The following is a 26,356-nucleotide window of genomic DNA, read 5'->3' on the forward strand; positions in this document are numbered from 1 at the left end:
ACTTATTCAGAAAATAAAATTTCTGATTCTATCTAAAAAAATATAAACATGGCAACAAAAAAATTGTTGAAAACTCTTTGACGAATGTCATAGTCTTCAGATTATTTTTAGTTTGTATAATATTAATGCTTTATTATTCTTATAATGATAATATAAATATAATATTAATCACACATGATAGAGCTGAGTTGCTCTATGAATAGAGATTGCATGATAATTGGTAGATTTGAGTTTTATATGTATATAAGATCTGTTGGTCTTGAACTTAATCCTGATCAGTTACCTCATATATTTTTGATTAAGAGAATTTACTCACTTATGACAATAGATTTTCGAATCTATAGATGCCAAGTGGAAATTCATTCGTTTCATAGTTCTATATCACTTTAATAATAAAATTATATGAATGTAAATATAGAATTGTGAAAAATGATAATTAGTGCATTTTATTAATAAAATATTTTTATTTAATAAGTATTTTATGGCTTCAACTAATAATTTTATTTTCTATTTTAAATATTGGTTATAATATGAAAATGAACGATATGTATATATCGGGATACAATGTATTATAGGTTTATAGCTACATACAAATAATCAATAAAATTGCTGCAGCCTCACAGTTCAGATGGCAGCGCGGCAGAGCTTAGTAACACGCGTTGAAGCTCGAATGAAACAAAAATAGGCAAACTGAAAATTTCGATAATGTGTGTGACTTTAACAATATCAGTGAATACAGCTTATCGCGCGTTAATAATGTGAGAGAAATGCATTTAGCATGTAATAATGAGTTAGCGACAAAAACAATTATTTATTTTCGTGATAATAATACGAACGTATTATAAACATTATGTAACTCTAAATAGTAAACATATATATTAATTGCAAAATTTTAAGTAAAAAATAATATTAATGTAAATACTGGAGTGCTGAGTCAATGGATAGATTAGAGCACAATGTTTATGTATACAATTTTCGATTGCTATGTATTTTAATAGATTTTATAATTAATTGGTAACATATACAATTAAAAAGAGAAAAGCAAAAAAATTCTGAAGGAAATGGAGCAACAAAATGATTGCTCAATTCAAAGAGGACAACCACTGCGTCGTTATACAAATGACTACAAGCTAGATGGAAGTTTGTCCACTTGTAAGTGTCTATAAACTTTTTTAAATCTAAATGACAGAAGTGATATTTTCCAATATTTATATCTCTTTTCTTTCATTTGCAGTGAATAAAGCAATGACAAATCAGCCACAGTACTCGAATACAGGAAGACCTACGATACGCATAGCTGTTTATCTAATGACAGGAGTATTTATGACAATGGAAATTGAACAAAATGCGACAGCACAGCAGATATTTACAATAGTCCAATCAGAGGCAGAATTGGGTTTATTGAGATTTTCTTTGGTGACCACTACACCAGTTTTTGCACTATGGATGTGCTCTTCGCAGATGGAAGTTCAATTACGTCCGACACACAAACCTGTAGAATTGGCTGCAAAGTGGAATTATCTCGTGAACAAGTACAGCTCTCATGTAGAAGATTCCGATGACGAGGAACCTTTGCTATACTTTCGTAGAAATATATTTCTGTCGAGAACAGAGGAGGAACAAATTAAGGATACTAAAGTGCTTGAATTACTCTACGCGGAAGCCAGGTACAATGTTCTACAAGGTGAGTTATTACATTAAATAAAAGATATATAGAAAATTTATTGTAAAAAAATTAAATTATATAGTTCCTATAAGACATGAATTTAATTTCTATCTAGGACGGTACGCCTGTGATGGTCCCGCGCGTTACGCCACTTTAGGAGCGTTACAGGCTCGGATCGAACTTGGACCCTATAACGCACAAACCCACACCTTGGCGTTTTTCCGCAGACATCGTGGTCGATTTCTACCGCATCACCACGCTTCTCCCAGTCTCCTGTTAGGATTGGGACTCGGATTGGGACTGGTGGGCGGCAAGGGAGCACCCGAGGCGCATCTTCTGGAACAGTACAAGCGAATACCGAATCACAACGGTAGTAGCGCTAACGCGAATCCCAAGAAGTTGATCAGGAAATATCTCGAGTTTTGTTGGAACTTACCGTGTTATGGCGCGGCCTTCTTCCAAGGACAGATCGAGCGACCTGTCAGAGGTCTCGCGTCGTGGATCACCAATCGCGACATGCAGGTCCTCGTTGCGATTAATACGTCGGGTGTATACATAGTCGACGACATGCAGTGCGTAAGTGCGATATATTAAACTAAATATTTATAAAATATACATGATACAGAATAACATGTTGAAATGTATTTATGCAGAGCTTGCTATTAGGGCTAAAATACTCGGAACTGAGTTGGGAAATGGCGAAACCCTCGGACGAGAATAATCCAGATTGCTTGCCTTGCTTGTTTCTGCAATTTCCGGTGCGAGAGAACGGAGCGCGAGTCTACAAGATTCTGCAAGTATTTTCAAAACAGGTACAAGTCACGCATATATTCGAAAATATTTAATAATTATTTTTACAAAATGAAATTAAATAAAGATTGATGTTTCAGGCGCCAATGATGGATATCCTCATTTCCGGCTTCGCCGAGGACTATCGACGTCAATTTGTCAATAGCGATGGTAGCAACGATCAGCTGGATCATCCGCTAGTTTCTCCCAGTGGAAGCTTTACAAATAAACTTAGTAAATTCACACTGGCCACTTTTGATGATGAAGGTAATAAAACAAAATCAGAATTAGAGAAAGTTATCTCGTATAGAAGTTTTTATTTTTCAAAATAATTTCAGGTCGGTGCATTGGTCAAATGGGCTCGTGGTCCTTTCAATAAATATATTGTACACTTTGCCAATGTATCCCCCTTGATGATATAAAATGAATATGATTTTTGCAATATGTGACAAACGAGATTTCTATCCAAGTTAATGTTTATACTTACATATTCTTTCTGTATGATTTCTCAATATTTTTAAATTATTTTTGAAGTACTTGGAGATGCGGATTTTGCTGCAAACGATCCACCAATATCTTATATCTCTGCGGCACTTGATCTCTATGCCAATTGAGATATGTTTCCAGCACGTGCACATTAAAGCTTATCTCGTTTATCTTGGCTAGTATCTGATCTTCCTCCGTTTTCGGTAAATCAACAGACTACACACGTATAAATATTAATTAGGATAATTATACGACACGAGAATCAATGAGATTAGATACTCTAAGAGTTTTGCACCTGTGTCAATAAGGTTTGCATTTTTTCTAGTTCCGCAGAGTGCTTTTCGATGATGCGTAGAATATAATTCGCTTTATCAATGGACAACTGCTTAAAGTTATTTAAACATTCGTCACGCAACAGATACGCTTCTGCCTTCCTGATGTGCTCCGGATTGCCTATTCGTGCCAAATAAGGTCCTAATGGATCCATCTTTCGCGTGACATCATCGTGCTTATTTGGACCCTTGACCGCATCCTGAAGATAAGCAACTCGTCGTAAAATGTTTTTTAATTAATTAATAAAAAAGGTAATTAAACAATTGATGAATACCACTTCTAATTCTCCTATTTCGGCTATTCGATTTCTGTCGAATAACGAAATGGCGAGCTGTGGATTTGAATTTTCATCGATTCTTCTTTTTAGGAATCCCATGATTTCGGCTTCGGCATCCCTGACGCAGAGTATGGAATGATCTTCATCTTTCAAGTGCTTATCGAGATCATAAAAGAGATCGAGACTTTTTTCCGGCGGTGCAGTTGGATCCGGCTGTAAGATGCATAAATTTTATATAATATATAAATTATATATCTTTTTATCAACATTATTATAAAGAAAAATTACATTGTATCCGTATGTCATTGCAGGATCAAATACCAAACGATCTCCTCTATCCGCTAGCGGTGGTTTTATGAACGTACGAGTAGCTCTGGTACACCGATCTTTATCATAATGAAATTTAATGCGAATTTCGTTCTCGATCATCGCAAATTCGCGGATGGCTACGTCTTTGCAAGCTGGAATTTCTTCGTTCCTATGGTATTTCTCAATTATTTTCTGCAAGGTGAGAAGGGTCGATTCTTTTTTTATTTATTGCGTATATAATAAATTAAAAATTTTATAAAATTTTATAAAATATTACTGAAATAAGTCGAGAATGTACGTATGCACCATCTGCTGGACTATCTTTGTCTACCTTTGAATATTCAACGTGCCTGTTGAAATAATATAAATTATTACATATTTATATCTTTACATTTTTATGTGTAAAAATTTGCAATACAGATAGAAAAAAAATTCACAAGTAAAGATCAAGAGACTTGATTTCTTTTTTACGCTTTTGATTTATTTCAAGAAAACTAATGAAGATGAAAATATGTAATAGCTGTAGAAAATAAACGGGATTTATACCTATAATAAAGAAAATCTTCACGATTCGTGTAATATTGAGTCAAATGAAGTGGACCCGTTTCGATGCGCGATAATCCTTCGAACTGCGCGCTATCGTAAAAGTCTATCGTTCTCTCGTTGTCTATCGAAGAAATATCAGATGCGAGATAGCGATTCTCTGTTGATATTTCTTGGCGTTAATACAAAAAATGAATATGGAACTCGCATACAATTTAGTGTAAAGTAACACTTTGATTTTACTCGAAATTTTGTTTCACCTTTGCAATGATCCGATCGACCCTTCTCAAAGAAATCTGTGACAGTATCCGTATTGAAATCCTTCGTGGATTCCGTAAGGCAGTCGTTCCTGTTCAAATACTTCTCGTAACATTGAACGGGAATAGTATAGTCATAATCTTCGTAAACGGTTACTCGTTGTATCAAACCGTCCATTTGGAAATACGACGCGTATAATTCTACCTTGGCCTTCTTGTAAAATATTGTTTTACTGCCTTGCGGATATCGTCTCTCGAAATCTAAGAAAACAAAGATGTTTAAATATACATAAGAATATTTAAAAAAATTATTCAGAACAATTAGCATTATATTTGATTAATATTTTTCAAAATTTATAAATTTTACGAGTAAATTGGATGAATAATTAATAATTATTACTATTCTATATATAATGTTATTAATTATTATATTATTAATGTTATTAAAGTGTTTCATTGTGTGCTATACTTTAACAACGTATTCCCAAGAAATTAAAATAAATATAAATATTGCATTTGTATACCTAAGCTGTGAATTTGGATTTCATTCACGTACGAAGCCGGCATGTCCAAGTGCTTATCTCGCTCCACGCCAACGTCTTCCTCGATCTCGTCCGTGTCTTTTCGTGCAACGCGAGGTTCGCCAGGAAGTAAGTGTTCCCAGAATTCGACTTTGCTCAAATCCCAATTGATTTCCGCACAGCTCTTTTCACGCGGTTGCATATTCACCCAATAATTTTGATCGTTCCAGATGCTTTCGACCCCCAGATACAACGAGTTAGTTTCTTCATCAGCCAGATTGTAGGACATTCCAGAGGAAGGTTCGAGAAAAATTGGTTCGGTGATTTCGCCACTTCTCGCGCCTTTATCATCCGGCAGAAGGACCACCCATGCATGTATTCTGTAACCGAAATATTCATCTGGCGGTGGACGCTCGAATTCCTGAAATGGTACGAATAATAATTACAATATATATAATATTGTATAATAATTATCACATATATACATATATAATAATTATTAAGTGAGTTAATAAATATGTCGTCTTATTTGATATGTAATGTGTAATTGAATGTTAAAGGGAAAAAATATATCTTTTTATATTATAAATATTAAAATTTTAATTCCTTTATCTCGGATTTTATTGAATACGTATATATAAATTAAATTAAATACGGATTACATACCTCTATAATAAGACCATATTTATTATTAAGTAACTCGTTCAATAATTATTAATTAAGAATATAGTTTATGCTATCGCGCATGGAATATAAAATTAATAACGCATGCATACAGCGATCATTTTCTGTCGTTCTTCTTCCTGTCGTTGTAATTCTGCATCTATCCTTTTTTTCTCGCGATCTTCTAGCTCTAAGAGAAATTGGCTTCTGAAATCCGGCGGTGCTTTTAATTGATATTTAACGTTTTCAGGCGTTTTCTCGGCTGCTGGCGGCGTCGTGTGTTCCTGCTCCGGCAAATATGGGCAGGTTCTTCTGGTCATGTCGCAGAGAACTTGTTCGCGCGATGCATATCCGCTCACCACAAACGCATTGTAACTCTGTCCCAATAGTAAACTTACCAAGAGTGTCGCGCATTCAAAACAATTGCCTTTTTGGTAATGCAATACCCATGTTGGCGAGCATATACGTTCCGGCTGAAAGAAGAATTGCAATGCTTAATTCTACAAACACATATCTAGAAGATATATTTTCAGGTAAATAACAAGATATTAAATTAATAGAAGCATATATGATGTAAAAACGTGAAAAGTTTCCTTATAAATCATCTTCGTATTGATTGTACGAGAATGTTGTAAATTTATTGTCTCTTTCGGTTGTCATTTTTATTATTATAAATGTCATCTTTTTAATATGCTTCTAAGCGTAATTGAAACTGTTTTCTGATTAAAACAATTTTTTTATATACTTTTTCTATTTGAAATTAAAACGATATAAAAGAAGAGGCAAGGGGAAATTATATTTAGAAAGGTAGAAAATATAGTTCAGATTTTGCTACAACGTGTATTATGAAAAATCTATGCGAATAAAAAAAAAAAATAATTACGCACTAATCATCGATGAGAATAGAAATAATATTCTCGTTTTAAATAGAATATCTCGATCAATATGACAATATCACACACACACACACAACACGCAACACCAATTAATAAATAAAGTAATTTACTCATGGATAACTCATTCGTAAATGGCGCCATATACGTCGAAAGAAACTTCAGAGTTGCGTTCGGAAATCCGTCCGTCAAAGTGCAGAATTTGATCGACCAATCAGACCGAGCATCTCTTTGTTCTGATTGGTCAATCGAGCGCTTCACCCTGATGATACATTTTCGAACACACTCTAGTGCCGCCCTCTGATATGCTTATTGTTCGTGATCAACGTTCACGCACTCATCGTCGCGCCGGTTCGGTCCGCGAAAGTACGAGTTTGAGAATTAATTAATATCTTTACGTCGTTAATTACTATGTATATCCGATCGCGTCGCGTGTACCAACATCGGGATCGCGATCGCACGCGCGAGATCGACCTCGTCGGCCGAGAATTCGAGAATCTCGCTCAACGTTCGTTCGTCCAAAAAAACTACCGTGACGTCACAGCTCGAGGCGCCGAAAGTTCGCGCAGTTTACGAATCGCGAGTATTACCGGACGCTTTCGACGCGAAAATTTTCCGAGTTTTTCGAGAAATCGGCGAAGCTCCTGCGCGATTTTCGCGATTTCTTCGTCGTCGCATATCGGTGATAAAATAATATAGTGAAGTGTAGTGCCAATTCTCGAATATCGGCGACTCCTGAGTACGTCGTGGGGGAAGTCGCTGAATCGTCATTCGAAAATGGCCGCTCCGATAACTGGGCCTTGATAAAAGCGGCGACGCAAAAATGGAGCATCGGATCGCGCGCGAATATAAGCTCTCGCGATTCTCGCGTTTTACCGAAACGCGTCGAATATGTGATAGCTAAAACCCGGGCGTCGCCGCGCGTCGCGAACGAAAAAAGTAACGCGAGTGCAGATAAGTGTTTCGAAAGCTACGAGGACAGTTCCCGACGCAGAGGTTGGAGGTTCTGCAGGAAAAATGTCGACGAGGAATCCGGAGTACGCCGAGACCAGAGAAGAAGAATAGTCGAAATGTGAGTCGAATTATTTATTTCATTATTTATTGATATATTGCGAATCTGTAAATCCGGCTCTCCTCCGGGAAGGGGGGGGGGGGGGCGGAATCTTTTATGCACAAAAATATAGACAATATTGTAGTTTTGACAAAATCAGAGAGGACGAAGCTCTCCTTCAGTATTATCATTTTTCTCTATACAATATTTAATTTTTTTCTCGATTTTTGCATCTAATTTGAAATTACGCAAACAATTTATCTAATTAATATTTTACATGATAATGATGAATATTTTTTTGTCAAGATATATAACTTCGAAAGCATATTTTTCAAATTATTACAGAATTTTTTTAAAGTAAATACGTCAATTTTTTAAATTAAAATTTTAATAAAAAAGTATCACAAAAAAAAAGAGAAAGTATCGAAAGATAACCGCAATAATTAGTCGAAATTATAATAAATGTACTTTGTGCGTAAAATCGATCAAGCGCTACGCCAAAATTAGAAAAAGAAAGAGATCTTTGGAAATATAGTTTTCTCTCTTGAACGTGCGGGAAAATAGTCGAACACATGGCATCTAGATTGATATTTTCTAATTAGGCGACGCTGGAAAATCACTAGCATTGAGATTGAAGATCAAGACATATAAATTTTACTTTTTTTCGCTCTAATTAATCCAAATTTCAATAATTCCAATTTTTAATCTTCAATTATCAATGTGTAGTAATGTAGGTTTTAAATGATTCGACATCAACGCTGTCCAGTGTCGTTTCAGTATCAATCCACAACACCCATAAACTGGTGCCCTCTCAGGAATTATAATTTGCAGAGATCACGAAATTACCGACCATTGAAATATCATTAAAAAGATACTAATAAAAATTTGTACAATTTGAAAAAATCTCTTCATGTGCTTATATCTTCCAACAATTATTAAATTATTAATATCAAAACAAGAACAGAAAGAAAAAAAATTTTAATACAAGCTCGGAGGATAACAACAAAAGCATACATTCCGTGGCAGAGATATATACATATACAAATAATGTACGAAATACATCGGAAATAGTTGTAAATTGTGTCAAAAGTTGATTATGTATGTATTGCGACATTGAAACACAAAACACAAAACTGTTGCACATGAAGAGATTGTTTCGCATCGACGGTGGGTAATCGGCACCCTGGTGCATCCATGTGTCTCATATCGCACTCCACAACGGAGAAGTAATAATAATAATAATACCAAAGAGTAAATACGTGAACACATTCAGTAATCGTCGACGGTCGACGGGTTGGGGGGGGGGGGGGCCGTGAAACGGAGCGAGACAGAATGTATACAAGCAAACGCGCGCGTGGGGAAAGCACGTGGCGTGCGTATCGTTCTCGGTCCATGACCTACGCCACTGTATTATAATTTACGAGTAGAATTTATTGCACCATACAACACACACTCAAACGCCGCAACTCTCGCTCTCTCTTCGTACTTTGTGAGTGATAGAGGGAAAGTGGGGAGGGGAAAAGCGAGAGAAACAGACGGAGAGGAGAGAGGAAAAATATATTGCGAACGGCGTAACACAACGGCGTGTCCCAGTGATCGCGTTTAAACACTTTCCTCTCGTTCTCCACCCTCTCTTCCCACACCCTCGATATATCCTACTACCGTATTATTCTCTCTCTCTTTCTCGTTAGCTCTTCAACTTTTTATCTCCGACAAATTGCCGAGGAACAAAATATCACGAGAGAGGAGAATCTCCGCCAAATGGAGACGTCGAACGCGGACGCTTCTCACGTCGTCCTTCGCTTCCCCCGCGGATCTCGCGCGGCGTCTTGCGACGTTATATAAGAGGACTCTTTTTTTTTTTCTTTTTTTTCATTTTTTTTTCGTAGGCACGTAGAGAAGCCTGAACGACAACGTCGACGACGAGGGGTAGATAGGTAGGTAGGTAGGTAGGTAGGGTATAGAGATGGTCAGTGGGTGGCGGCGACGGCAACGGCGGTATCCCTCGACCCTTTCGCCCACTTCCGCCCCCTCTGACCACCCGACCCAACCCATACCGAAGCAACCTACCTACCTCCTCCTCCCTTTCGTCCTCTCTCCCCTTCGTCCCTTCGCGCCTCCCTCATCGCCGACGTTGCCCTCGGCCGTCTCCCCCCCCCCCTCAACCCCGCGCCGCGCCCTGCCCTGCCTCGCCACGCCACGCCGCGCCGTCATTCCGTCCTTCCCCCCATCTCCCCCCTCCCCCTTCTCTCATCTCCCCGTCGTTCCGGCCGCGCCGCGCCGCCACGGCCCCGCGCGTCACCCTCATTCCGCGCGACCCCTTCGACCGGCATCCACGTGGGACGCAAGACGAGGGTGTGAGGTAGCAGACAACGCGGAGATACCACCGCGCCGCGGCAGCTGGCTCAGTGTTTCTCAACCACGAACTTGGGCGAACCGCGTTCGCGGCTCGTTTCGGTTCGCGGTAGTAATGTAGAGAGAGATCATATACGACAATTCTACGGATTTTCTCTTTCAATTAGATGCACGCGTGTGTAAGGACGGATGTATTATGCATTTTGCGTGAAATAAAGAACGCGGCGAGATGATAAATTGATTTAAATAGCAAAGGGCTAAAAAAATATTTTCAGATTTTTCGCTTTTTCTCTTTTTTTTTTTCTTCTCGTTTTTCTCTCCTTAGGTTTCCAGTTGCCGTCCGCCTTGTACAGTTTAGCGTCGTCTCTACCGCCAGAGTCAATTTCGAGGAAATTCGCATCACGCTCGTAAATCTACCCGTTTTCACGGGCCATCCATAATGCGGTATCCCCTTGATGGGGCGTGTTTCGCGAATTTATAAATTAATTATATCGCTTTCTCAAGGGTGTGAGTGTGTGTATATATATATATATATATATATATATATATATATATATGCGGCGCATATCTCCCCGTCAACCAGCCGGTTGACCCATTTCGCTTCGCGTTCGTGAGATTTTTAACGTTCGACCTATCCGGGGACGCGAAACCGCGCGCACACGCGGCAAAATGGCGCGCGCGGAATAACGAAGGCGCGAGATTGTTAAGCGCGACGAGCGAAATCGGGCGTACTTTAAAGCGGATAGACTCGAACGAAAAACGACGCGTCGTAGAATCGAGAGATGGACTCTCTCTTGTGTTTGCCGCGCGCGAGAGCTCCGCCGTCTAAATATATCGCGCTCTCATCGACGTATCTCGTCGCCGAGGGTCGCGCGCACGCTCGCGATTCGTTCGCGAGAGAGAGAGAGAGAGAGAGAGAGAGAGAGAGAGAGAGAGAGAATTTCCTCGCGCGGATCTCCGATTTATATACACGGTACAACGTCGTTACACGAGCGCGTCGCGCTCACAGAGAGAACGAGCGAAGCGGGCGATGATCAAAGTAGGACGCTCGAAAGCACGGATCGAAGCGCTGATTAGTCGAGGCTCCGAGCGAGGTGCTGCGAGATAGCGCTTTTCGGAGCGCCTCGATGTCGTGCCGCCGTTGCCGCGCGGCGTATCGAGGACGTTATCCGTGGACCCCAAGCGCGCCTGTGTCGCGTCGCGTGTATGTGTGTGTGTGTGTGTGTGTGTTCTCACACATACATATATACGCTCATCTATGTGTACGAGCGCGCGAGGGAAGATGGAACGGCGACCGAGGGAGAAACGCGGTCGGTGACGAAGGGAGGAGAGAGAGTTTGCGAGCGCGAGAGAGAGAATGATAGCCGATGCGAGAGAGAGAGAGAGGATGGAACGAGGGCCTAAATCAGGGGCGATCGCGCTGAGCGACGTCGCTATCTCTGAATATGCGAACCACTATTTGGCGTCCGCGGCGCACACGTACCTAGTACCCCGTATTACTAGATACTAGATAGTACCTAGCCTCTGCCCGTAGCCTATGTATGTACTACCGTCCTCTCGTCCCTCGTCGAGAGAGAGAGGCACGTGTAAGTGCGCGAGGTGGAAAACGCCTTGCACACATGCACACGTATATATATACGTGTATGTATATGTACGCGCGTGCATGTGTACGTATATTACACCTACGCGGTTACATGCCCTGCGAACCGTGCACACGAGAGCCAATGGTGAGAGCATCGAACATGCCACCATCCCTTCGTCCCTTCGTCTATGTATCTGTGTATATGTATGTGTGTGTGTAAAACGCGGTGTGTGGAAAACTGCGGAATAAAGTCGAACTCTCGCGTTCGAAAGACGACGACGACGGGATCTTGGACTATCGTCGTCGTCGTCGTCGCCGCCGAGACGCGCGGTTTTATCGCGCGGCATCATTACGTGCGCGCCGTACTAACTCGAGAGGATGTACTATACGAAGGGAAACGTTCGTTAAAGGCGAATATCGAAAAATGAGGTCCGCCGATCTTCGTCGAAGATGCGCGGCGAGAGCTTATCGAATCGCTCAAGATTATTTGCCTTCGCGTTCCTTCTCTCGGCATTATCCTTTATTTATTTATTTATTTTTTTTTTAAAGATACGTACTCTTAAAAGTACGAGAGTTAAACGAACGCTCGTTAACATAGAATATTGAAAAATAAGTACACACACTCTCCTTTGAGGATCATTAGATCTTGTTTATTCGTTTTTGAATGCTGCCGCATCTCCCCATCTTTCCAAGATATATATATATAATATGTACATATATTTCAGCAAATATATATTGATAAAAAAAACCGGTTATTAAAAAATTCGAGCTACTTCGGAAATCGGATATCGCAATCATGATACGAGAGACGTAGCTCTCCCTCCCTCTCTTCCTCTCTATTTTTCTCGTTTGGAGTAAAACTGGTTCCAGTATATTTTCACGCTAATCAACGCCGACGAACGATCAACGAGCGGTGATTCTGCATCGGTAATCGAGATTTCTACTCAATTTGATTCTCGTAAAATGTCCTTCGCTCTTTCGACGATCAGAAAGAGAGATTAAAACGCGTCTATTTTTGCGCGTCGCGCTCGCGACAAAGAAGCGCGCTCCTCTCCGCGGCGCGCGACAACGACGCGCGGTGACGTCAGTATTTACGCGCGATGACGCGCCGCCGCCGCGCAAAGAGCGTGGGCAGAGAGGAGCGAGGGGGAGGAGAGGTGTCGTGTCGGCAGAAATGTTATATTCGACGGTATTTAACGCGCGGCCGACGCGTCGTCGCCGTTAAACGTTACCATGCACGTCATAATTGCTCTCGGTATGCGTTTCCGCTCCCTCCCCCCTGCCCCTCTCCCCCGCGGCATCGCCGCAGACGCTGCCGCCGCGGACAGCCGCGTGTGGGCGGCCGCCCGACGAGTTTGAAACTTTGTCGTGCAACTGAACGGATTATAGCTCGTTGATTGCGCGCAGGAGATGAGAGAGAGAGAGAGAGAGGAAGAGCTGGTGAAACTTTATAAACATTACGTCCGCACGCGAACTTTCGGGTGACGAAAGCGCGAGGAAGTTGCCGAGAAGTTGTCGAGAAGAACGCGAAAGGATCGATCGCCGAAGGATCGATAAAATAATTGTCATACCTCCTCGCCATCAATTTATATTGTATAAATAAAATATAACAAATATATATGTATGTATGTGTGTATATAAAATTCGCGAAATATATATGTATGCCAGTGTATGTATAATAATGCCCAAAGTGTTCGCGGGGCCTCGGAATTGCCGGATATCCACTTCCGGCGCGCTCGGGCAATCTTTTCGGCAGTTTACCCTCGCGCTCTCCTCTCTTTCTCTCTCTCTCTCTCTTTCTATGCGACCATAAATTGACTTATTAACGATTTAATATCCGTCGCCCGGAGAAAGAAAAAAAAAGCTGCCGTGTCACGGGATGGAAGAGGAGCCCGGCGCCGAATATCAGCGATGGAATAGCAGCGGTGGTCGCCGATCGTTACCGCGTATAGTAACATACGTACACGCGGTGCGCGATCGCTTCCTCTCTTTCTCCCTTTCTCACTATAATCTCTAACGAGCGGTACACGTGTTCTGACGTCTGCGCTATAAAACACATACGGGCGCGCGCAAACGCGCGTCTACCACTATCGCGCGAGACACGCGAGCAAGTGAGCGCAAATGCAAAAGCCGGCCGGCGCTTGATGGAGGCCCTATAGAGCCGGTTTTCAATGAGCGAGTCGGCCGGAAGAAGAGGGAGAAACGGCGTAATGCGGAGAGAAAGAGAACGCGGAAAGGACGGGGGGAGAGTGGGAGGAGGGCGGGAGGGAGCAAGAGTGTTCGCATCGAAGAGAGAGAGGGAGAGGGAGGAACATAAACCCTTATCGAAATCGTGATTCACCCCACATTCTCCGGAGACCCCCTAACCTATTAACATCCATATCACAATAACAGATACACGTGTACGCCGCACTGTATTCCCACACCGTCGTCGTCGTCGTCGTCTCGCTCTTCTCCTCCGGTTCTCGGCATTGCTCGTATTCGTAATTGCTCGCGGCGCATCGCGAAAAAAAGGAGGCTGAAAGCGACAGAGAGAGAAAAGAAAGAGAGAGAGTAGTGGTAAAGTGGCCATTATGTGCCGCGGGATTTCGAGATTAAAATGAAATTTCGATCGCGCTTTCGTCGAGCCGCGAGGCTGCCGGGCTTCTCTTTTTTTTTTTTTTTTTTTTCATCCGCGATAAAACGATCGCGCGTAATTTTCGCATATATGCGAACGTTTCCCTCTTTCTCTTTCCTTCTCTTTCTCTTTTTCCAATTACTGCGAATTCATTTGTAATTATTATCTTTCGCTTGGTTTATTGTTGCGATATCAGCTTTTCATTTGCTCGCGATCTCTGATTTGACATTAAAATTCAGCGTCGGAATCATTGGCGGATTGCTTTATCGAGACTTTAGTAGATTTCACAAATAAACATCTCTAACGAATATTGAAGAGATGCGTTGTCTATAATTATCCCTTTATCTTTTTCTTTCAGAAACGGCAAGTGGAAAAGTCGGCGTATCCTGAGACATTTTTCTCTGATGCTGACAATTTGTGAATTGGCAACAGAAATGATAAAGAAAAAAGGAGCGGGGGTAAGAATTTTTGAGTTAAATTTATGGCGATTTCTTTATGTTGCTTTCATGCCTTTTATTATGCCTATTAAATCGATTGAATAGAAAGAAGATGATAGCTTTTCTGGTAAATATTGTTGTTGAACTTCCACAATTAATTCGTCACCAAAGACCTTCGTGTTTATGGTCCTCCAATGATCTTATTGATCTTGGGACTTTTGGGAATCCTTAATGACGGTCGACAGAGTTGCAAAGAATAAAATATGATTTGCAAACTTCAATTTCTTTAAACATTAAACTGTAATTTTGTATTATTGTTCTTTTTTTCAGCTATTCTTTTTTTTAAATATTATATATCTATATAGTTTGATCAATTATATATATATATATATTTGCTATAGCACACTGAAAAATAATTTAACATAATACACAAAAATTACAGTTTAGCGTTTAGAAATATTTGATGCGCAAAACATGTATATACAATATATAGTTTGCAAAAATATTAACTTTATTAGAAGTTACGTCTATGAAAAAAATTTCGAAGATTAGCTCGAAATCTTTTTGTCAACGAATGAATACTTGTTCTAGAGATAGTCTATAGTATTCACTCTAGAATAAGCATTTATTCGTTGACAAAAGGATTTCTTATTCATACCTAAGACCTTCTAATCTTAGGTTAGGTATTCTCTTAGATTCAACTAAGATGAAGAGAATACATCAATCAGATTTACGTATTTTACAACAGTTGCAAAGCTGCCTTTTTCTGCTGAATGCGGCCAATGTAAAAAATGTGTCAAAATCTTGTTGAGTTCGGCTCGGAAACATATAGAAATGGTCTTTGTTTGAAAATCTCATAAAATATAATGGGAAGAATGTAAAATATTGATTGATTAATGATAGTTGTTCAGCAGTTTTGCTATAAAAAAATTGTCGCCGTAAAATGTTGTGTAAGTGTTGAAAACACGCGGTTGGAGATACCAGAGTATCGATACATCAAAGGAAAGTGAAAATTATTTTGACAAAAGGATTACAATGATTACAATTCGATTAGTTATCATAGATAATATTTTATTCTTTTGACGTTTCTTATTTCTCGTTACACAGCTGATTTTAGCTGCATTTCAGCGAGAATTTTAATGTTGAAAGTTGAATGTCAAATTTCGCTCGATTTCACAAGAATCTATGACTTGCAATATAAATCTATGACTTGTATATATAAATTATATACTATATATATATGAGAATCATATCTAATTAATACACATTATTACATGATTTACATGTAAAATTCCTCTCTTTCTCTTTTTCTTTTTTTTTAATCAGATCTACAGGCTCGATATTACGGTGAATAATTTCTGCAAATACGCTAGTTATCTCCTTTAATTCGCTCTCTGTTAACACTACATGTAATTTCGCAAATGCACTCGGGGTTGCATATTTAAACAAGACCATATACGCCAATGAGGCATATTAATACCAGATGATAATAATCAACTGATGAGCTACATAATAATAATAATCAACTGATAAACCATGACGTCATAATGTAAAGGGTATTAAAGATTCGGCGAATCGGCCGTTGATTTCACTTATTTACTCAAACGAAACGAGTCCGTATGAAAACCGAGCAATTCGACAGATTGGCATCTGTAGCATTTACAAGTTAAAGATTCGAGTTAAAGCGCGATAGGATCGAGGCATTCGTACATCAGTTGCGATCGCGGTGGAAAGGGCGGGAAAGAGAAACGGGGGGAGGAAGGGGATGGAAACGCGCGTTCGCTCGCTCGCTCGCCGTTTACTCAAGCGGAGAAATGGAAGCTGGTTTTCGGACGGACACCCAGTGCATCGAGATAGATAGGTAGATAGACGTTCGGATAGATGCATGCCGCGGCAGGCAGGCAGCCGCCGTGTGTAAAGGATGCCAAGGGGGTGTGTAGGGAGAGCGCGAAGAGAGGGTGGATCGTGGCGAGATCCAAAGTGGAGAAGGAAGAGGAGATGGGAGAGGGTGGAAGTGGGCGCGAGCGCGAACGCGCGCGAACGAGAGGGCGCGGGGTTACGCGGGGAGGAGTACTCTGGTTGTCCACTGCGCGAACCGCGCGCAACGAAGGCGCGGGGTTACGCCGGGAGTCGCAGGATGGTCAGGAGAGAGAAACCCCGGAGAGGATGCCGCGCTGCGCCGCCGGTCGGTCGGTCGGTCGGTTGGTCGGTCGGAGAGGTGGTTGGGGGATTGGGGGGTTGGTTCTCTCTCGCAGGCTGCTGGGATAGAGGCGAATATATCCGCAATGTCCCTACCGCCGCCAACTCTACGCTCTCTCGACGCGCTCTATCTCCCTCGTCGTCGTCGTCGTCGTCGTCGTTGCGAGTCCTCCAACCCGCCGACCCCGTCACCCATCCTCGACCATCCGCGGTCTCTGGCCTTCCTTCGCGATCTTGCTCTCGCCATCTCTGTCTCCCTCTCTCTCTCTCTCTCTCTCTCTCTCTCTCTCTCTCTCTCTCTCTCTCTCTCTCCTCTCTCTCTCTCTCTCTCTCTCTCCTCTCTCCTCTCTCTCTCTCTCTCTCTCTCTCTCTCTCTCTCTCTCTCTCTCTCTCTCTCTCTCTCTCTCTCCTCTCTCTCTCTCTCTCTCTCTCTCTCTCTCTCTCTCTCTCTCTCTCTCTCTCTCCCTCTCTTCTCCGCGTCGTTCCGTTCCTCTCGCATCGGTGATTCGCGTGTATCTGTCCTCTTCCCTCCGATGAGAAAGCTTCCAGGCTGGCGAGGGCCCTAAGCTAAACTAAGCCACGTCAGGATAGGATAGCGCCGGGAGGATAGGATAGGATAGGATGCTCGCTCGGATAGTAGTGCCCATCTACCTCCTCGCGCACACAACAAGCAGCGGGTCGGCGACGAGGGAGAATGACGACGACGACGACGTCGGCGACGGCAACGGCGACGGCGACGACCCCTCGTGCACAAGCATCTACCTTCCTCTCCCTTCTAATACTCCATCTTCCTTTCCTCATCAGCTTCGACCGTGTCTCGCGATCCTCGTCGACCCTCTCCCGCCCTTTCTCGCTCGAGCGTCCTCGCGCGCCATCGCGCGTTCTTCTCCCCCGCCTTCTTCCACCCTCTCCGCTCGATCTCCCACTCGCTCAGCACGATCCTGCCTGCCTTTCTCCGTCAGCAACACCACCCACGGACCCCCCGGGGGGTTAGTTTAGGGGTAGTATATTGACGGCCGGCGTCGCGAGGACGCCTATACTTAGCGTGCCGGCGAACCGACGCGTTTCCAGCAAGGTGTCCCTCTTCCTCCTTCTCTTCTCCTTCCTCCGGCCACCCTCGGGTCACCCTTCACGACCACCTTCGCCGCCACCCTCTCTCTCTCTCTCTCTCTCTCTCTCTCTCTCTCTCTCTCTCTCTCTCTCTCCGGCCGCCCTATTCTACCACTCTCCGTCTCACCCTTCACGTTCTCCGTCACACGGCCGTGGCGGCTTCTCCCTCGTCGTTCGCGACCCCTCGCGTCTTCGTCCACCTTCCCTCCCTCGAGCACCAACATCTACTCCATTCCGAAGCTTCTTCCATCCTCGATCGAGGTATCGAGAAAGCGAGGCCTCCTCTCGCGCGAGAACCGACCCGGGTCCAAAATTACGCCAGCGGCGAGATAGAGGGAGGAACGGGAAGAGGGCGAGGTAGACGAGTTTCTTATACGACCGTCGAGCCAGCGTTGGACGACGTTGGGCATCGAAATCGATGCCTCCGGGCACCGGGAGAGCTTCGTGACGCACCTGATACGCGAGAACACGGGACGAGGAAGAGAGAGAAAGATAGACGCGCGAATGAAAGAGAGAGAGAGAAAGAGAGAGAAAGGAGAGAAGAACGCGAGGAGTTGATTAGGGAGCGACCGAGCGAAATTATGTATACGTCGAAGATGATGGCGACGGTGCACGCGATGGACTCGAGGAAGAAGGCGAAGAAGAAGGCCGAGGGTGGTGTTTCTTTGTCGGTTCGCAGCGCCGATTCGGCGAGATCGTCGCGGATATATACCGGGCGGCCGATCCGATCCCCGATCTTGATGCTCGTGTTCGCGATATTCTTCAAGTCCTGGAATAAGGAAGGCCCATACGACCGCGATAATTTCGACGATATCGACGTAATTTCAACGTCAATTTTCGATCCCTTCGCGGAGATACGAATTAAAATTGGTATCACTATATACGTACTACCGTTCCCGTTCCTTATTAGCATAAGCGAGATAAATATCTGTTACGATTCCTCTCTCGGACATCTTCTCTCTTTCTCGTCACGGTAGCGCAAGCTGCCGCCGCGAATTAATAACGTCTTAAACGAGGACTTAACTCGCTGCAAATTGTTTCCGTTAAGGTAATTTGCAAATTAATCTTTAGTCGCTTCAGTTTAGCATTAATTCTCCTCTTGTTGTGCGTTTCGCAAATTTTGGTTCCAGGCGTAATTTTCGCCTCTTTTCCGCGCTTATAAACGCGCGCGGTCGCGATATTTTCATTAAATTTTGTCAATCACATTACAACAATGCGGCGACATATCAAAAGAGGTGTTTCGAACGGTAATAATTAAAGTATATTGTTTCCGAGTGGCACTCAATTAAAGCCTACCTTTAAGGACTTAAGGTCACGAACGCAAACTTTATCGTCGCAATCTTTGTTTCTCTCTCTCTCTCTCTCTCTCTCTCTCTCTCTCTCTCTCTCTCTCTCTCTCTCTCTCTCTGTTGTGTTTATTTCTTGCTCTCACATTGAAACGATTAGCGGCCAAATGTAATAAAGGCCAGTTAAGGTATACTCTTTTTAAAGCGAAAATTATCCGGTTAACATCTCGTAACTAAGTTTCGCAAGTTTGCACAAATACATACATAATAATCCGCGAGAACTCCGAGGGGTTTAAAGCGCGGTGGCGCGATTGTAATTGCTAATCTTGCGGGAGAGAATCACAAAAAGAACGCGATATGAAATTAACATCCATAAATACTCGCCTTAACTGCTCGAGAGAGACGTGAAGGGACATTATTACAACTTCCTCTCTGTATACATTTCGGTGGAATAAGGACGCGATTATATCTTTAACGCGTATAACCCATCGATCGATATCGCACACGTGAACGAGAGAATTGATATTATTATCATTTGCATGATATTACGTGTCACATCTACTTTCTCTCCTTATCGTGTCTCTTATTATTATCATCATTGTTCGTGCGAGAGCTTAAAAGAAACTAAAAGGATATATTTTTGTCAATCGCAAAATTTAAGGGACAAGATAAAATAAATGTCCGATTAATATAATCAAATATCGAATCAATTTCGTTCGATGCATCGACTCGAACTTTGTGAGAGAACTCGAAGATTCCCACTGAAAGGGTTCACGAGGCCGCCACGTGGGTAGTTGAGCCCGGGGTTTTATGGAGAATAACGTCATCGGAGCGGTTTTCTCTCTTTCTCTCTCTCCCTCTCATCTCGCCCCGTCTCTTTCCATCCCTCGTTAAAGGCGTAGTCGTGGCAAGAGCCGCGTGACGTCACAGCAAACGCCGTTCCGCCCTGTGTATATGCTACGTAATCGTCCACACATATTACGCACGTGTGTATGAAGGAGAGAGAGGCGCGCATGTCCCTATAAACGCGCGCGGAGGTTTACGTCGGCAATTTCGTCCTCGCAAAAATTCGCGCGCGTGTCCCACAATACACAGCGTTGTGTCCCATCCTAGATCGAGACGACCGGGATCGGACATTACATCGATGTCCCTCGGGGTAATCCCGTTCTAATCATAAATAACACGTGTGTCGCGGGCAGAGGGTGTCGTCGTCGAGTAGGTGGGGCGGATATTGTTGCACGGCGACGCGTTATTTTTGTGAAACCGACGTACGTACGTATTTGCATCGAGAGGCGAGTTTGAAAAGTTGTTATATTGTGCAGGAAGGAATAAAACCATGTAGCATGTGTGTGGACTTCTCTCTTTGTATCGAGAATAAAATATACTTTGAATTTAATTTACCGTAGAAAGAGAGAGAGGCGATTGAATTAAATGATGTATGAATTGACTTAAATAATAATAATATAAAAAATGAACTGAATACTATTAGTAATTTTTGAAATAAGGTAGATACATTTGAACTTTTAGTACTGATTATATACATAGACCATTTAATATGTAATATATGTATTATATATTTTATTATATATATTATATAATGTGTTTTATATTCTATATTATATACATATATGTATATATGAAATATCAAATAGTCTATGTATAGTCAGTGCTAAAAATTCATATATATATATATATATATATATATATATATATAATTTTACTTTAGATATTTATGGCAAATAAATATATTATCGTCTTGTTAATATTCTTATTATATCTTACTATTAATATCTATATACTTATACTACTTGTATACATTTACACGCGCATACGATGGAGATAGGTGGAAGGCGAAAAACTCGCACGACACGAGTCGGAGTCATTAAGAGCCAGCGGTTCGCTGGTGCGTGCACGATTATTGCCCTCTCGATATTTGTTATCGCCGAGCGGCGGAGGTTAACGGTGTCATTTTGCCACTGGTTCGAGCGCGAATCGAGAAATAGTTACGATGCGCGCGTATACGCGTCATTATCCGTTCGTCGGATCGTTAGAATTAATGAACGTCCGCGTCCACCTGTTCCGCGATCGGCCACGATCGATCGATCAATCATTTATCATTCCCCGATGTTTTTCGCGGTAATTTATTAAACGGTTATTAAGGAACGATAATAATAACGATATAATAGGCGCGAGCCGGTAATCTTGTAGCGAAACGCGAGAAGGGCGGATCGAAATTAAAATACCGACGAGGCAATCGTCGGATATGACTTCATCTTCATCTCGCGAAACATTTATTACACAAATCTCGCGATGTCTTCATTTTTAACATTTTTAGCATTTTTAGCATTTGAAGACACGCGCGTCATTATTAAGGGAATATCGACATGTTATACACATGTTCTCTCTCTTTCTCTCTCTTTATCGCGGGCAAATTATCAACGAAATCACTTTGGTGTGAAAAACGTTTCGTCAATATGTTTCCTATGGAAATTTTCGCTCGTTGCGAGAATTCAAAATTGTTATAGACACGGAATTTTCGATACAAAGTGCGTCCGCGCAATATATTTCGGGCGTTAACTTTAATACTCCGCTAAAGATCGAGCTAAGTGCAGGTTAAACAGACCAGGCGACACGTTAAACCGGTCAATAGCTGTATCAGCGAGCGCTAAAGACGCTATAATCGGCATAAGAGCGCCGTAAGATAGAAACGCGAGATTCCCTCTCTTCTCGTATGGTCGATCCAATTGAATTTCATTTGGCGTTGGGGCACGTTTCGCCTTCGCTTATTTCGACGATCGCGTATATATATATATTCGGCTCTTATTTCGAGGCGTCACGTAAAAGTTGCATCGAATACAGCCGCGCGACGAGACTCGCGGAAAAAGAAAAATTCAATGCAATCGATATCTCGACGATGCCGCGTTTTATAATACATCTCGCTAATTATTTTTAATCGTACATCGATCTACAGAAACTTTCAATTCCGATTATCGCGCCGGATAGAAATAGTATCTTTTAAATCGATAGAGACTACTATCTGCGCACAAACGACGAATATAACCGCCCAAATGAACGAGAAGAGTATCGGCGACCCGTTAAATTTAACCATCTCGGAAATAAAATCGCGCGAAACGAGGCGAGCGAAGCGCGATATCACCTGGAGCGGCGTTCCTCTCTTTTTTTCTTTCCCCTCTCTCTCGGCATATTTATCTCCGGATACAGGCGGGCGATCTCATTCCGCCAACTTTTGCGCGTCGCGAGCAGACGCTGGCGGCGGAGAGCGGAGTTTGCGGTGTCGCTCGAATTATCGGTCGGCGACAGTCGTCGTCGCGGCGAGTTTGTCGAAAAGCAGGACCGTACGTAGCCGCGAGCACCCGCGCGCATATCATTGTTCCCGCGTAACGCCTCGCGCATAATGAGGAGGCGAGCGAAAATAGCCGGCGCGATAATACGCTGCCGCGCCGCGTCGGTCGCGTAATTGGACGGTGGCGCGGGGAACTGGAACGGGGACTCGTTTCGCGCGCGGAGAGACCCGATAAGATCCGTTATCGCGTCATGCGCGGGCATGCGAAGGATCGTCCTCGATGTGCCTTTCGCGTCGCGTTCGACGAACCGCGTCGAACGGAACGCGAGAGGCGAGGCGAGGCGAAAGAAGGAAAGAAAGAAAGAGAGAGAGGAAGAGAGAAAAAAGCTTTTCGGCGCGACAGAGCAGCGTTTCACGCGCCGCTTCAAGGTTGATATAATTTGCGCGTTAAAGTTTTGCGCCGCGCCTCTGTCCTCTCATCCTCCCCTCTCGCTCTTTCTCCCTCTCTAGTGCGGGCTTTTCCCTTTCTCTAGTCCGTGACCTCGTTCGTTCCCCCGACGTAAATCCGTCAGGAGATCCGCGATGTCCACGCTTCGTTTGGGGACACCCTTTTCGCTTTATCCCGCTCTCTCTTTTTCTCCGCTCCCCTTTCCGCTCGCGGCCCTCTCGCGCCACCCGAACCCTGCCAGCCACCCTCGCTCCCACCTCCCTTTCCCATCGTCCTTCTCGCGAGAGTGCGTTCGATCGACCTGAATTTTTTTCCACGCTCGAATCGGGAGCCCTGAGAGCAATTTCTCGACTCGTCGCGGGGTGGTCGTCGTTGAGGAAAACCCCGAGGAAAATCGCCCGATCGATCTACCTTCGGTCTTCAGGTCCGAAACGAACGACGAGGAGGGACAAACGTGTTCGCGGCGAGCAAGACGGAGATGGAAGATAGAAAGAGAGGAGAGAGGCAACGGTACTCGAGGGTAGAAAGAGGAAGAGAGAGGGAGAGAGAGACAAACACAAGTACGTGCAACGCGGGTTGCATGTATATGTAACGATGCCGCGTTCGTGTGTGTTTGTGCGCGGGTGGGCAAACCTAACTTTAAGGAGCCTACACAAAATATTCGAGTCGAGAATACTTATCGAGAGGGAAACGTTTATATCGAGAAAAACTACAAAATAAATTACTCTCGTAACCAGTTGCATTTATTTATTTCATCGATGTAATAAATATAAAAGATACGTATTTTGCAAGAGGAAAAAGATTTCTCGTGCAGGTTGCGCTAGGAAAATGATAGAAGTTTCTATTTAATTTGTGCAAAATATATTTTTAAACTTGCTTTTCTCTTGAATGATTTTATCGATTTAATAAACAAAAATGAGATCGAAAAAGCTCTTTTCCTCGATGAAAAAAATACATCGTCAAGTGTCAATTATGAAATTTGCTTCGAAAAATGCAATATCGTTTTCAAATTTTTCTTTGACAAATGCACGATAAACTAAGTGTCTCGATTGTATCAGTTACAAAGACTTATTAATTGTCCAAGACTATTCAATCGTTATTTAATAATCTTCGAAATAAATCGATTCGTTATGAAGAGGGCTTAACGTCGGCGCGGTGGACAGGATGAGAGGTACACGTACCACCACACCGAAATCTTACGAGGCTGCCTCCGCTAACTACCTCCTATCTGCCCTGCCCGAGGCCCTGAAAACGTTCTACGTTACGCCTCGCGGGGACCCATTTCGCGCGAGCCGCAGGCGCAGGGGTGTGCATCGATTCCCGCGTGCCCGATGCTTAATTAAAATTTCCGTCCGCCTCCTCTTCTCTTCTCTCCTCTCCTCTCCCCTTCCCCGATCCGTGATATATCGACACGCGGGTCAAGAGTGCACTCGCGCAGTTATATCTAGAAAAAAAAATAATAAAACGAAAAATTCGTTAAAGCTTCCACCGGTCGCGCGCGCGTAAAACAAGTAATTGAAAAGCGAGGCAAGTATTGTGCGTCGGTGTTTTGAGGGATTATCGGTTTGCGTTATCTTATATCTTGTTATTTTATGTTTTGTACGTAGGATTCTTCGGTATGATTTGAAAATACGAAAAATATATATATATATATATATATATATATAAATCGCTGAAAAACAAAAAATTAACGTCCGCTGAAAATGAATGAATAAAAGAGAGACACGAATTAAAATTATTTATAAAACTGTATACGACGATCTCGCAAGCTTATACTAATTAAACTTGTAAATATTAATATTATACGTATGCTGTCTTTTAATTTGTCTCTTATTAATTATTAAATGATAAAAATTGTGTTTCAATCTTTTCATCTTATCTTTTAAATATAAAATGAATACGAGTTTTCGGAGATCACAAAAGGGCGAGAATATATATATCTTGTACGAGAAACATTAATATCTCAACATCTGCACCCAACTCTCACTAGCTTAAAAGTTGAGCGAAAAATCTCGCGGTAAAGTTGGGGAATTCTGGAAGGAAAGGAAGAAAGCCATTACCAAGTTTTACTTTCTTTGGTTATTGCAGAGACGAGTCAATCACCGAGCAAAACGATACGGAGAAAGTAAAAGTGTTTCCATTGATACTTCCAGAATGACCTATTTCGAAAGCGTAACAGAGCGATAAGTTAAACTGCTTTCGCAGTTACGTCAATTATGTTGCATTTATATCAATGACATTTCAGTTATATACGAGTTTATATCACGTACAATCGAATATATATGTATTTATAACATCGAGAAATGTACAGATGATTGTACATAACACAATAATTTCAGATACGTTTGAATCTTACGATGATCCTTCGTCATTATGCTACTCTTTTATCTCGTGAAAAATTTGCAAAAGAAAACAACGAATTCGCGAAGAATCTCGAGAGAGATAAATCTCGCGAAAAGGGAATCGAGTAGTCGAAGAGCGCTATTCAAATCTACGAAATTACTGGCAATTAAATTTCCATCTTCCTTTTTAGTCTGTGAAAAAGAGAGAGAATGAAATTTTAACACTTTATCAGTTATATCGGCTTAAAGAATTCATGTTCAAAATTGAGAAGAAAGTTTAAGGATTGCTATTATCTTTCTTTTTTCTATTTTCACTGTTTTTCTCAATTTATTTTCGACTCAATTTGGTGTGTGTGTGTGTGTGTGTGTGTGTGTGTGTGTGTGTGTGTGTGTGTGTGTGTGTGTGTGTGTGAAGCTAGCATATCATTTAATGGAATATCATAAATAATTGATAATTCTGGCTTTATTTTCAATAATTTTAGAGTTCTTGATAGAATTTAAACAAACTAGTTCTAGCGCTTAAACCAAAGAAAATTCCTAAGGACAAATTGATATGCCAACTTCACGCAACATACCACTTTGCCCTGCGGCATATTTTTCTTATCAGTAATTATCAGGATTTAAAAAATTTATAGTTCTACATGAGTTTTATAAAGAGTTCTGCCTTCTAAAAGCAAAAAAAAAAATATTAATTGATATCGATCCGTAGATATATCTATTAATTCTAGCTTACATGTTTATATTGTGTATATGTTATAATGCAAAATAATAAGATTATTCTAATATATGTATGTATTTTATTTGTTACAGGTAGCATTGCGATACACAGTGCGATTCACGCGTCGCGTCGGGAATGCCGTGTAGTACTCTGCGTTGATACCACTGCTT

At 42.1% G+C, this 26,356-nt stretch overlaps 2 protein-coding genes across 2 annotated transcripts; one reads left to right on the top strand and one right to left on the bottom strand.

The window, feature by feature from the left end:
• The first annotated feature begins 82 nt into the window (after positions 1-82).
• On the top strand, positions 83-3,062 carry Bili (FERM domain-containing protein 8 Bili). Its single transcript, XM_083031910.1, has 6 exons — positions 83-1,152; positions 1,235-1,684; positions 1,782-2,242; positions 2,320-2,478; positions 2,557-2,722; positions 2,794-3,062. The coding sequence occupies exons 1-6, from the start codon at positions 1,062-1,064 to the stop codon at positions 2,832-2,834; spliced, it is 1,368 nt and encodes a 455-aa protein (XP_082888036.1). The 5' UTR covers positions 83-1,061; the 3' UTR covers positions 2,835-3,062.
• On the bottom strand, positions 2,978-18,312 carry LOC145932956 (dynein regulatory complex subunit 7). Its single transcript, XM_083032180.1, has 10 exons — positions 18,216-18,312; positions 5,958-6,337; positions 5,185-5,602; positions 4,664-4,921; positions 4,407-4,563; positions 4,138-4,210; positions 3,840-4,052; positions 3,549-3,764; positions 3,237-3,473; positions 2,978-3,157 (listed from the first exon to the last, which is right to left on the bottom strand). The coding sequence occupies exons 1-10, from the start codon at positions 18,310-18,312 to the stop codon at positions 2,978-2,980; spliced, it is 2,229 nt and encodes a 742-aa protein (XP_082888306.1).
• Positions 18,313-26,356: the final 8,044 nt, after the last annotated feature.

Source organism: Prenolepis imparis, unplaced genomic scaffold (genome assembly GCF_030444845.1).
Source record: "Prenolepis imparis isolate NDT839.2.m4 unplaced genomic scaffold, iyPreImpa1.0 SCAF_2, whole genome shotgun sequence".
Taxonomy (NCBI): Eukaryota; Metazoa; Arthropoda; class Insecta; order Hymenoptera; family Formicidae; genus Prenolepis; species Prenolepis imparis.

What these genes read in the sequence shown, in the direction of transcription:
- Bili (XM_083031910.1), top strand. Translation starts at nt 1,062, where the DNA reads ATGGAGCAACAAAATGATTGCTCAATTCAAAGAGGACAACCACTGCGT. An exon ending in AGATGGAAGTTTGTCCACTT is followed by an intron (nt 1,153 to 1,234) that starts GTAAGTGTCTAT and finishes TTTCATTTGCAG; the next exon opens with TGAATAAAGCAATGACAAAT. An exon ending in TAGTCGACGACATGCAGTGC is followed by an intron (nt 2,243 to 2,319) that starts GTAAGTGCGATA and finishes GTATTTATGCAG; the next exon opens with AGCTTGCTATTAGGGCTAAA.
- LOC145932956 (XM_083032180.1), bottom strand. Translation starts at nt 18,312, where the DNA reads ATGTTGGTGCTCGAGGGAGGGAAGGTGGACGAAGACGCGAGGGGTCGC. An exon ending in TACATTCTCGACTTATTTCA is followed by an intron (nt 4,053 to 4,137) that starts GTAATATTTTAT and finishes CTCACCTTGCAG; the next exon opens with AAAATAATTGAGAAATACCA. An exon ending in TGCAAACCTTATTGACACAG is followed by an intron (nt 3,158 to 3,236) that starts GTGCAAAACTCT and finishes ATACGTGTGTAG; the next exon opens with TCTGTTGATTTACCGAAAAC.